Source organism: Dermacentor variabilis, chromosome 4 (assembly GCF_050947875.1).
Source record: "Dermacentor variabilis isolate Ectoservices chromosome 4, ASM5094787v1, whole genome shotgun sequence".
In the NCBI taxonomy this organism is placed as follows: Eukaryota; Metazoa; Arthropoda; class Arachnida; order Ixodida; family Ixodidae; genus Dermacentor; species Dermacentor variabilis.
In genome coordinates this window covers 128,466,306-128,479,783 of record NC_134571.1, presented here as the reverse complement: position 1 = coordinate 128,479,783, position 13,478 = coordinate 128,466,306, and the positions used below count along the sequence as shown (strand labels likewise).

The following is a 13,478-nucleotide window of genomic DNA, read 5'->3' as shown; positions in this document are numbered from 1 at the left end:
GCAAATTAGTGTGCAGCTATACGAATAAGGATAGTAGTTTTTTAGGTCGTATACACTTGTAAACATAAGCATAGTAACTAAATTATACACATCTTGTTCAATGACCACAGAAATTCATTGTCAAAACGCTGGAGTGAGGAAGCACGGCAGCAGCAGCAAGCAAATTGACCTTCATGCTGCCTCTTCCAACAAGAGACCCATTTCCAGAAATTTTCCAGAAGCACTTCAATTTAAAGTGCACGGAAGCACCAACCGGACAGCAGTCGAGATAAGCAAGAGATGTTTAGAGCTAATCTCAATAACGACAACAAAACACACTTAATGTCCTGCCCTCAGAATGAAAGGAGACTAAACAAAGCCGATTTCGCCATTTATTTCTTGGACAGCAAGTAATACCTCTGTCACACGGCATGAAAATGTTATTTGCAGCGAGTGAGATTACGTCTTAATGCCATTTTCGTTGCTTCTACACAGGTATAGTGAATTAAAAATGTTATTTGCAGCGAGTGAGATTACGTCTTAATGCCATTTTCGTTGCTTCTACACAGGTATAGTGAATTGCATTCACAGCTAATGACGTTCACCCATTCAATGAGTTTCCCAAACTCATGCAAGCGCGACTTGTACAATCTCGAAGATAGCAAGATCGATAAGTTAAAACGAAATGTAATCAGAGTAAAAGTTGTCATAGTTGCTGTTATGAACTTTTTAATAATTTTATGACGAACAGCATGATAGTTGAGAAAGTTTGTTCCCAGTCTCTGACTGGACGCTAGCACCTCTTATCGGCAATGTTTACAAATATTCATCTGTTGTTGTTTTTGTCCATTTCTACATATTGTATTTAAAGTGGTGCTGTGCTAAAGCCTATCCACCAATCATGAAAGTCAACTCTGCAGCTTCGTTAGCGGAGAAGGAGAAGTGAAAAGCGCACTGGACCGACGACGAGACACGCGCGCTGCTGGAAATGTGGGAAGACCACCTCGTCGATTTGTCAATTTGCACAGGGCAAAGCGCAACCTGAAAGTATACATGTCGATTGCTGAGTGCCTGCATGCACAAGGTGCCCATAAACATCGCCATCAATTGCGAATACCATTTTGTATACCTGTGTACACAGGGAACACAAGACCGCAATGACATTCGGTATGAATGTCATTTACTGTGAATGACATTACACGTGCCGTGTGACCGAGGTATAACAAGAATGAATTTGGACTGAAACAGGCAAATGCGAGACGCCATGCCTATTGGTGTAAGATACATCCTGCAAAGTGTTCAGTTAGACTGCACAGATTATGCTTTTTTATATAATATACCTTGTACTAGAAACTAAATGAATACTTCCTTTGTGTGTCAAATAATGTTTTATAAAGGAAGTAATTATAATGCACGTGTAAGTAAGTAACAAATAGTTATATTCTTCCGCATGCCTTGATTAGCTTTGAGCTTTCTTAGGGGCACATTCGTACAGGAGGAGGAAACAAGCAGGAAAGGAGGAGTGGCGCCACCTTGAAAACTTGTTTTAGGGGCCTTAGCGGTAACCTTAACTTCAGCCATGCCAGTGTAGCACCCGTACCCTCGCATAAAACCGGCAATACTGCAAGCTCTTGGCATAGCAGTGGGCCTAGCGCACTTTCTCCCAGCAGCAGGTAATGATTTGACGCACTTTGACGACGTGTTCGGTGCGACTGCTGCCAGGATTTGCAAATTTCGCAAGTTCAATGAGCACAGTTTGTTCCTTCGCAACAATAGTTCTTCAGTTAATAGCACAGCAGTGTGCACGTTTAACACTAACACCTAGCAGAGAAAGGAGATTAAGAAAGCCTGTTTCAAAAGTAGAAAAGAGAGAGGAGGCGAGTGGTGACAGAGCACTGCAGAAAGCTAGAAAACACACAGTTTGGGGATAAGTTGCAGACACTAAATGCATTGCTGATAGGCCAGCACTTGTGCCATCCTCCCAGACCAAAACAAACAAGGCGCAGAACTTCAATATGACGAAGTCAAGAAGATCAGCACTTTACTACACTGTATTGAAATTTGATATTTCATGCAAATAAGTACAGTCACCGACCCATTTTTCTAAGACGGAAAGGTCCATAATGATTTGAAAATTATCAGGCAATCAGAAAAAATGAATTTCAATGACAAAAAAAGAATTAATTTTGTTTAATTTTAGAGTCAGAGACCAAACATATGGTTTTATGCCATGTCAATGATACGCATCGGCAGTACGAAACTAACAGTGCCGCCTGCCCTGGGACAACGTTATCAGCAGACCAATCTTCACACCCAGGTCCAACCAATGCAGCATCAAAACCTGTCAAACGCCACAAAAAGTTTCGCTTTAAAATTGCATGAGGACGAGGAGACGGATGACAACCTGTTGTTCATGACTACCATATTTGTGGTAAATTTGTAACATTACGAGTAAGTCATATTCGAGAAATTAAGCAAGGTCCGATATGGCATTTGAAGTTTCGGTAGTACTTTCGCACTCTTTTTAGCATTAATTATATCAGTAAAGAGGTCACATTTTCGCCCAAAAGGCAAAGCATTGATAACAATAGCAAAATATTAGACAACTAATGAAAATTAATCAATTTATCAACTAATGAAAAGTTTATCAGCATGTATAAATTTCAGTAAACATTCACTTACTAACTATTAAATGAGCAAGCACGATGGCGTTAGCTCACTGGCAAACATGAACAGATATCACTCAATGACCGCAAACTCTCACTACCACAATACTGGCGTGATGAAAAGCGCAGGCAGAAGGGACAAAATGCTTCGTCTGCCTTTCACATCTCCGAAACTCAAGATTACGCGATCTCCAGCACTAAACACATGCAAGGACAGCGCGTTACCTCAAAGACAGGACTCGTAGGCAGTGCCCGCGTCCAGCTTTGCCATGTGAAACCACAGTGAGCACGCATCTCCTGCCTAGCCCCCTCCGTGTGCTTGATCATGTTGCCGCTCGCTCAACCCCATGCCCTTGCACTGACTGAATTGTCACTGGGGTCACACATGCCTGACAATACACATTTCTGGCTCTGGAAGTTGGCCTTGCGGCCAACTGCCAGTTCTTTACCAACACAATAGATGGCGCAGCGGTGTTTCCTGCTTACCGCGCTCCTGCACACGCGCTTCCAGCAATGCAATTATCCTGGTCGCACGATGGTGTTTTTTGCCCCTCAAACTTCTCATGCAGAAGCTTATTTCAAATATTTACTTCTTCCATGGCCAACAATTCTACTTTTTGCTAAATTTAGTAGCCACGCAAGCATTAAATACATGCTTGAAATGACCGAAAACTTCATTAAGCGGCAGGAAAGAATAGATGGTTTTCAATGGAACTAAGATCAGGAAATGAAAATAGCTTGTTACATTGCAGACTTTGTTAAATCTAGGTTCGTTATATCAAGGTAATCTGTGGGCATTTGTGCTTCCAGTATGCAATGCACTATGTTTAGGTCACGGGCACAAGGGGTGTGCTGTGGCCACTGGTCGCAGGGATGTGCCACTGTGCTCATTTGGTGGTAAATAGGTTCCAATCTGCGATGCCTTCCATGTCACAAATATGTCATATTTTCAAGCATAGAAGTATGACATTTCGTGTTGCACCAAATTACAACAGGCCCGTAGCTTTCTTTCACATGTGTTGCACAATCTCTTGATTTGCGAATGCAAGCAGCACGATGTTTCCCAAACCTTCATAGAGTTGCCTGTTATGTATGAAATGGAGCATAGTAACCACAATGGACATCCAGATATCCAGCAGCAACCGTACAGGCAGTGGAAAGCAGCAGGCAGCATCTGTGGAAGCTTCTCCGTCAACAATTCATTCATCTGACTGTTTATAGTACGTATAATGACGAGGCTGACTTTCTGACATTTCAGGAATACGAGAATTATACATTAGTACAAATGCATTCTGCCTTGATGCCATATAGAGAATCAGAAGCAAAGGTTCAAGAAAACAAGAGCTACAGACAACTGCTCATGAAATGGGCGCATGTGAGCTGTTCAGTCATTACATCCTAATCTGTGGGCAGCTCCTTTGGCATACCCCATAGTGCCAACATACAAGAATGTCTGAATTTTCAGATGTAAAAGCCCTTTGGCGTTCTGTTTTCCGGACTTCTTGCTGTGGCTGCAGTAAAGAAATGGTATTAATCGAAGCCATCAACGCCGCTTGATTATCTCGCAGCTTCGAACCGGCATTCTCACATGCCGATCAGCTAGAAGCCGTAACCACCACCATGGTAATTAAGCGCTAGGCCTAGCTACTTTTGACATTCGCTACCATGCTTCCAGCTATTCAGTGCCATGCTCTTCATCGAAAGAATTCGTTGCTCAGCAGTGGTGCTGGCTCGGCCTTTGTAATCCACGCTGATGGCTTCGAAGCGTAGAAAGCATAGCACGTTACACAATTCCAATTCCCAAAAGTCAGCTTTGCCGCAATAGAAGCATGTATTGATTGCAATGAAACACACCAAGATTGGAAAGAGGAAACTGTCACGGCACATAACATTATGCCTTAATTATACACGCATGCACGCACCATCGCTGGTCACAGTGTGAGCCCCGGCAAACCTAGTAAGCTCACTGGCAGGCATTCAGTGCTATTTTGGATTTGCCTGTGGTGATTTGAGCCACTAGGGGCAATAAAATGCATGCATTCATATATTTGTTGTGCCCGATTTTTCTGACATTTTTGCAGCCTCTAGGGAGTCAGAAAAATCAGATATTGACTTCAAATGACTACTATATACTAAAGAAGCAATCCTAGCAAAGTTGCAAAGCTGGCAATTGTCTAATTTTCTTATAAATAGCCCTTAACTAGCACATAAGCACACAACACATTCACCTGGTAATTAGCGGATATGACCTAAGTCCCAATATACCACCTGTCTCAACATGTCCCAGCATGCCACAGGCACTGCATAATTATAGGAGGTGACGCCAAGGAGACAGCGTCATTCTCAACAGTCTGGTTTACTTGTAACAAGCTGTAATGGTGGCGTTTTGTTCAGTTTCGGTATCAAAAATGTTTTTGTTTATTTTTCATCATGCATCCACTTATAACTAAGACGTGAAATTCGGCATGAAGGGCCTGCTCCATATCCACACTATGTAAAACAAGGCTTCTTACGCGGTCCAAAATTTTGCTAGAGTTAGCCTCTAAGCCACTGTCACAAATGCAGGTAAACCAGAAAGCACAGCAACACATTCTGGTTGCTTTTGCCTTGTTTGCATGCGAATTTATACCTTTACAAAGAAATCCCGATAATTCAAAATCTTCTCATTCGAATTGACGGATAATTCGAAATGCTCTCTAGGTCCCAGCAAAGTCCTATGTAAATCTGAATCGAGAAAAACTCCATCGAATTCAAACTCCAAGAACTATGCAACAGTCATTTCGAACAAGATTTCTCACTCCCATGCACTGCTTTTCGAACAAACCCAGGCCAAAGGCGAAGGTACGATGCGCCGCCAGCTACCGTAATGACATGTGCCATAAAAATGAGCAGGAAAGAGGCACGAGGAGCCAAGACAAAGAGCATGAAGAACGTGCCACTCCTTTCCCATCTGCCTTGAAAGGAGCAGGAAGGAGTTATTTATGCGCTCTTGATCAGGTTACTAAGCGTTACATATGTGCCTCCCCCCCTCCTTCCCTCCCTCCTCCTAGTGCATGCTTGGTCAAGTTTCTGTCCCCTTCACACGCACGCACGCTTGACCACATTGCCTACGCACATCTCCCAGTACATGCTTGATCACGTCGTCTCCAGCATTTGACACATGGAAGTAAGGCGCGCGTCAAGCCATCGTTCTCTGCCCACCCTCGCACCCGCAGCAAATGGAGCGTGAGGCACAATCCTGTCGTACTTGGACTTAATATGAAACCTAGGCTTATTTCGGCACATGTCACATACTGATGGAGGAAAGACTTTTTCAATGCGAGCCCAGTGACAGTTTTGCTTTTGCATGCGGTACCACACAATTGATCGGGCGCTATATTTAAAGGGGCTCTCTTTAGTTCGAACTCTGTTTTCGAATAAATTTCTGGTGCCTACTTGGAGTGCCAAGTTAACTAGATTCTACCGTAGTAGAAAATAAACGCCTGAGGGTGATACCGAGTGAACACAAAGCAAGGTACACATTATTGCTGAAAATTTCTCAAAGAAGACCGGCATTATATTTGCCTGAGCCCAGTGTGCCTGCCATGCACAGTGAATTCATTGCCCAAATGTCCATGCCCTGTAGCTCACCGTGTCATCCTTTTTCCGCCGCGCTGATGAGCCGCCGCCTTCTTTGGCATTCTCCTGTGTGTCGCCTTTTAGGCTGCAACGAGTGGTGCACAAAGCAATCAGCACAATGAACAGATATGCTACCCAAAAGTATCGGTAAAGGAGCCACAGAATGTTACCAAAAACATGCCTTATTTTTTCAGAAGATAACTGGAATAAAGCAAGGCATAAAGCAAAGCATAAAGCCTAACCTAACAGTCTATACTGTTACAACATATGTTCTTGTTTGCCTTCAGTACACTTGATCCTACACAACCTACTGATATCAATATGATTATTTTCTCATGGCTGAGAATCACCACTCAGGCATCTTCATGATACAGGGCACCAATGCCGATTTTTCGTAAAACAAATAAAAGCTGCTAGATTGGGAGCTTAACTGTAGTTGTGGTACACTAGTGTACACACCCAACAAAGAGGACGAAAATTGGACTTTCATTGCTTCGGCGTTGTAGAAACACAATTCAAGAGCTAAAGATTCTGATAATTGCACTATATTACCTTTCCCAGCTGGATTTTTCAGATACCATATTTACTCGAATCTAATAACACGCACCTTTTTTTCGATAAAACGGGTACAAAATTTGCATGCGCGTTAGAATCGAGTACACCCCTAAATATGCATTACCATATCGCCATCGGCATTCGAGAAGTGGCCACCTCGTACACGCTCCTAGCCTAGCTGCCATAGCTTGCTCCATGTGCATACCTCCATGTTGTACGTGTAACCTAGTCTACCACCTGTCTTCCCGTTTTCTGCATTTATTCAATCAGCATGGAAGCACTGACTGCGAAGACGTGCTGACTGCGAAGACGCGCTGAGTCTACCATGATGCCGCATTTAAAAAAAAAATCATCATGCACGCCAAGACAGACGGAAATCGGGCCACACCACGAGCGTTCGGAGTACCTGAAGCTTGCATGCGGGACTTGCGCAAACAGAAGGAGAATATTTTCGCCAGCAAAGCAGCAAGGAAGGATTTCAGTAGACCGAAGCAGGGCCGCTCCGCCGAAATAGAAGAGCTGCTCGAGGAATACATGCAAAAGCAGCGAGCCACACAGCGGCCTGCGACGACCAATCTGCTCAAAGTATGGGCGATGCAGTTAGCTCTACAGAAAGGGCTAATACAGAGTGACTTCAAAGCGAGCAGGTGCTGGCGATCAAATTTTATGAAAAGGCTTCTCTCTTCAAAGGCGGACAGGGATATGCCAAAAATTGCCCAAAGAACATGAAGAAAAATTGCACAGTTTTCAGCAGCACGTTTTGAAGTTGCGCCACAGAAACGGCTACCACTTCGGACAGAATGGAAATGCCAATCAGACACCATTCTACTTTGACATGCCTGCCACCACAACCGTTGAAAAGAAAGGGGTGAAGCAAGTGCGCGTTTTGTCTTCGGGCCACGAAAAAAACTAGTCGCCGCAATGTTTTGTTGCACTGCGGATGGGCACAAGCTGCCCCCGTATCTTATCTTCAGACGGAACATGCTCCCGAATGGAATCGTGTTTCCGAGTGGCGTGACTGTGCACCAATGAAAAGGGTTGGGTGACCACAGACTTGATCGCTGACTGGATTGATAACGTTTGGCGAAAGAGACCCGGAGGCAGTTTGGGTCTGCATGGAATGCTTGTGCTCAACGCATTCAGGCACTACTACCTTGACATCAAGGACAAGCTGGCTGCATGCAACACCAACCTTGTCGTGATACCCTGCGGCATGACACCGCAGCTCCAGCTGCTCGATGTTTGTTTGAACAAACCAGTGAAAGATAGAATTCGGGCGCTCTACACCGAATGGCTTGTCAGTGGCTGCCACGAATTCACGCCCGCCAATAAAATTAAGCGCGCCTCACTGCAGGACTTTGCTGGATGGGTGAAAGATGCATGGTGCACAAACCCGTCTGCCATGGTCAACAAGGCCTTTAAAAAGTGCAGGATTTCGAATGCCATGGACGGCACCGAGGATGAAATGCTTTGGTCTGTTGATAGTGATAAGGAGCTGTCTGATAGCAATGACGAGTGATATCTATTGCCCCACACGACTCGTACCGGCGCAATGAAAATCTTGGCAGCAAGGTACACCACTTCCATTTGTGTTTTTATTCATTGCAACTTTAGTGTATTGGGACACTGTTTTTTCCAAATGAGAGAAAATAGTATTTTTACATGAAAGCACGAGGTATGCGGTATTGCACTTTTCTTTTTTTTTGGTCATGGAAAATCGGTGCGGTTACAATCGAGGTTTTCATTTTTTTATTTTTTGGTCACGGAAAGTGGGTGTACGTTACAATCGAGGGCGCGTTAGAATCGAGTAAATACGGCTAGTTATGAGAGAACAAAAAAAATCGTAAATAATGCATGCAATCAAGCAGGTTTATTAAGCCAGCACAGCTAAGTGCAAGATTACATTATTCAGTACTTAATCTTATTATCCTCAGGGTAGCTGGCCATTAGTTTAAGTGCCTGTTCTTGCATGGCTGATTGGAATAAGCAACGCACAAAAAAATCTTCAGCTTCACGAAGACACGCGGTTAAAAGCAGCAAAGATGGAGAGCATGCAAATTACAATGACGCCCTCTAAGATAACTCTGTGCAACAGGCTTTACAAAAGGCTTGGACTGTTTGTGCGGTTTAAAGGGCCTCTCTTCATGAATCTTATCCACAAAATTGTGTTGACTACATTGTCTACGAAGACATCGCCAAATTCTGCCTGTACCGTGCCCTCACTGCCCTCCCCTACCTTGTTTTTGTCATTCAAAACGTACTCAACGGTGTGCAGATCCGAGGTTTTGCATCAGCATGACCTCAAGATTTTAGATACTGCAGTATCAGCAGAGTTCCACTGAACAACCAGGGCCAGGACATCTCTGCATTTGCTGCTGCCTGTCGCACTGCTAAGTCATAATGCCTAAAAAAAAGAATCCAAGTGGCTCTCACATTTTGCAAGTGCCTAAGTACATACACGCTTAGGAAGGCGGCTGACAGATGGAATAGCACACTGTGGGATAGAAGTTACATAAATAAAGAGAAAGTGAATCAGAAAGGCTGTCCAACGTTTCGATAGGTGAACCTCTCAAGTCTACCTATCAAACTGTTCGGCACTTTATTATAGAACCTATTTTAGAACCTTGAATTTCTTTAAATCAAAGATTCTTATATCGAGGTTTGACAGTATTTCGAAGTGTCCAGTGTCGATTCTCGTGAAAACGTATGGAAAGCGTGGAAGCCCGGGTGAAGATCAAACTGATTAACCACTGGAAGGCACGCAGATTGTATCAGATATGCATGTTTATGCATGCAGCTCAGAAAATCCTGTCTAGACGAAAGCACACAAAACTTGACCTGCGTCTGTCATTGGGTTCACGGTTTAGTGTGGGTCGTCATAGGAAACGGGACATGCAAGGAAGAATTGCCTCATGCAAAGACCCTGCCACCTGAGACAATGACGACACCACAGATGCTGCCATGTCTGTGCCTAGGTTCGCAGATGTGCTACACAGCAACGACAAAATTTAGAGGCTCATCTGAGCAGGCAATGCCATTGGTGACCTCCTTTCAAACGCTGCTGCACTAAAAAAGAAAGCTCTTCCTGCATCGTTCAAAGAAAGCCTATAAGATCAATTTTTTTAAAGTAAGTAGATAAAAAAAAAAGCATTTTAGCATGTTGGTGGATGCATACCGCAGTACACGGTATGCTAAATTCCTCCAATACAGCATGACTGGCAGCTGCACTGCAGCATTCTTATCACATTTACTTTTTTGTTGGCTTGGTTTCAGAGTCCTGTAAAGCATTAGCCTATAGTTTAAATTGAACCTCCTCGCAACTTTGCCACGCAAAGTTCTGTTTTAAGACATAACTTTTGTTGGCCATATTATATGTTGCCCGGATTATATGACATTCTTGCTTGGTCTCAAGGAAGTCGTATAACAGAGGTTTCACTCTGAAATATACAAATAAATATCTAAATAAATATAGCATGCCAACTGATTCACCGAGCATTGCTCACACCAATTTAAAATGACTTTTCTTTCCTGTCTAGCACCACGCCGTCACAGAGAAACTTTCTGTAACAAAGAGCACTTTCTCAGTATAACACTAAATTTGCCCATCAGATTGGGGTGTAAGAATTTTTAGTATTACCCATGCCCAACATTTGTTCCACCGCCTCATTTGAGCTAAAGTCCCTGATGAACAGAGCCGTTCTGAAGCTTCTGTTAAGCCTCCAGTAGGTTCAGAGCTTGTCTGTTTGGCCAAAACTTCAGTGAAACAAGTTTCTCTGGTGCCTGCATGTTTTTTGAAAGGGATACTAGTGTTCTTTCTTTTCCCCAGAAACTTCAAATACGTAAAAAAATAAAGAAAAAAGTACAGATAAGCCAAGGTCACTTTACTTTCATTTCAAACCCGGTAACACACACTGCACAAAAGTTGTGGTTTTAAGAAGACGCGAATAGAAAAAAAAGAGAATGCCTTGCGAACCTACTGCATACTGTTTTCACAAAACTTCGATGATCTGCGTGGAGAAGAAAAAGCAGGCAAGGAAAGAAAAGAGAAAAGACAGTAAGATACGAGGAAAGCCCGCACAATCTCACATAAGCATTAGTAATAGGCAAATTTGGCAACAAAACAGCAGCTGGTAAGTGAGACAGGATAGCAACAGAAATGCGTGCAACAAAACTGAGAAAACCAAATGATCACAGAACACTACAAAGTTCAGCAACACTTATCTACCTAATATTAAGCTTGCTGACACATCCAGGTTAGCTCTTACAGGTGTGCCCATGCCTACAACGGCTCATACGCTCAAGACGTTAAGCATGTTCACATTCGCACGCCAGTTTGAGCTCAGTGTTGCCAGATCACTTTTATCGAAATTGACCAGCTGCAATCTTAACCATGGTAAACCCTCATGATAACGAAGCCATTTTACTCGGATTATCCCTTTATTCGAAATTTCTCCCAGTCCCGACACAAACGCATGCATTTCAAACTGGAGCACTTGGAGCACGCCGATAAGCTCCCGAGTCTGCACGCACGGCGGCGCTCAGTGCCTTTCACGCCGAGCAAAGCACGCCGCGCCGGGCAAGCAACCGACCCTCTCTGTCGGCAGCCACAGCATCGCACCACCTGCACCCCCTATGCATTTACCCGCTGCCAAAGTATGCACGAAACAAGTGCACCAGTGACTCAAATCTATGTCAGCCAACAGGAGCACCCCGTGTGCGCCATGTGACTGCAGTAACAAATCGCGACACTAGCATTCCCTCTTTGCGATCACTTTTCTTGCTTTTATTTTCTAGTGCAGAAATACGGCGCTACAGCTATCTTAAGCTCCCATCACTCTTATTTAAAGCAATACCAAGATGGCGGCACTGCGTCAACGAAAACCCACGCGATCCGCGGTGAGATGGCACCTACCAAAGCTGGATTTTCTCGCAGGTTTTGATGACTGCACACAAGGAGTGTGCTGTTTTCTCGATTTCTACCACATAATTTGTTATATTTCACCATGAGGTAAAAGAAGGTCCAAAGATTGCAACAAAAATATAAATTGGAAAATAAAGACTGTTGACTAAACTGACCATTTGAACTGTCTCGTAGAACAAAGGCTACATTTTTGCTACAAAGAAGCAATAAGCCATGGAATGCCAAGAACAGTCAGGACCCTTCTAACAGTAAAAAGTGGTGTTAATTTGTTCTGATTCAGAGTAAACATGCTAGTGGAAGAACGTCTGCAGGACCCAGGAGAACAGCAGGGCAAATGACTTACGCATTCTTTTTCGGCCTCTTTACTCACCTGCATATTTTGCGAGGACATTGTTTAGTCCAAAGCCTTGAACTACAGCATCTTTCATAGCCCTCTGTGTTACACTGATATGCTGAAACTCACAAATGAAATCAATAAGCATCGAGCATCTGACTGATGTTGGCACGCCATGGCTTACAGATTTTTTTTTTTTTTTAAGCAGGAACATACGTTTCATTAAGCGAAAATTTACTTTTGAAACACTAACATCCAGATAAGGAAGTGCAGTGTGATGTTACTTTTCTTATATTGTGCAAGCTTTGGTAAAACCCTAGGAAAAGAGAACCCCCAATGTAAAATATAATGTGCCGTAAAAAGTGGCGAATGGATGCTCAATGTGAGCGACACCATTTCACCAAAGGAGCGTGCCCGAGCTACAACTCATAAGCGGTTGGGCGACAGTGAAATCCGAGTGAACTGCTGTTATCACGTCCCTGTAGCAAATAAAATAGCGTCGTTCAGAGAAGCAAGGCAATCACATAAGAAGCAGCATTAAATAAAGTAGTACAAGGAGCACCGAGATCAATTCAGGCCAATACAGTAGTCAAGCAGAAGCATGCAATGTGCGGGGAAAGAAAAAAAAAGTTACCTGTTATGAACTATTTCTCCCGCCATCTTTTGTACAAGGGAATGGAGATATTCCACCTGTGAAGGAAAAATATCAAGAAGTGAAACAAGCCACACTACAGAAAGTACAAACTGACAAGAGTTGATCACACAGCCTAAAAGAAAATGAATTAGCCGAAAGAATCAAATCTGCAGTCGCATTTCACCCAGCTTACAACACTGATGCCAATTAGCCTGCAACAGTGAACATAGGGATGCAGTATTGTTCTTTTCTTTTTCACACTTTAGGTTTACTGTCACGGCGCAGGCCACCACAAGGGGCTGAACCTCCTAGTAGCCTCCTCAACACCCAACTCCCCTCACAAGGTGCCTTCATGTCTCATATTAGCTTCATGCTTGCTAGTTGCAAACTTGCCAGTGCCTAACCAATACCACCTATTCAATAGCGCTTCTATCATAATGAAGGGGTAAGAAAATTTGTGCTCACTATTTTATGCCTTTCAATGCAGATGACAGTTCCAAAATTACCTTTCCTAGTCATCTGAAAGTCTTACAGAAGACCAGCTGCTATGAAGCAAAGCTATGCCGCTTTCAGTAGACATAGAGAGGGCCGGAAGGGGCAATTGCTCCCTCACCCCTTTTAATAATAATAATAATAATACTTTATTGATGACTTGAGAATCATTACAGTGGAAGAAATCGGGCCTGCCAAAGCCACAGTGGGCTTGAACGGCAGTGCCTGGCAGACAGCGACAGAGCCATCAGAAACACATTAGAAAACAGTGAGAAAAAA

General features: G+C 43.5%; 1 protein-coding gene across 2 annotated transcripts in view; it reads right to left on the bottom strand.

Annotated features, from left to right (window-relative positions):
* LOC142579761 (condensin-2 complex subunit H2-like) overlaps nt 1-13,478 on the bottom strand; it is a 99,669-nt gene that overhangs the window by 72,914 nt on the left and 13,277 nt on the right. For both annotated transcript variants that reach the window (XM_075690311.1, XM_075690312.1), the window contains exons 5-6: nt 12,708-12,763; nt 6,276-6,348 (exon numbers count right to left, since the gene is read on the bottom strand). In XM_075690311.1, coding sequence (XP_075546426.1) covers nt 6,276-6,348; nt 12,708-12,763 — 129 coding nt within the window. The remainder of the gene's footprint in view (nt 1-6,275; nt 6,349-12,707; nt 12,764-13,478) is intronic.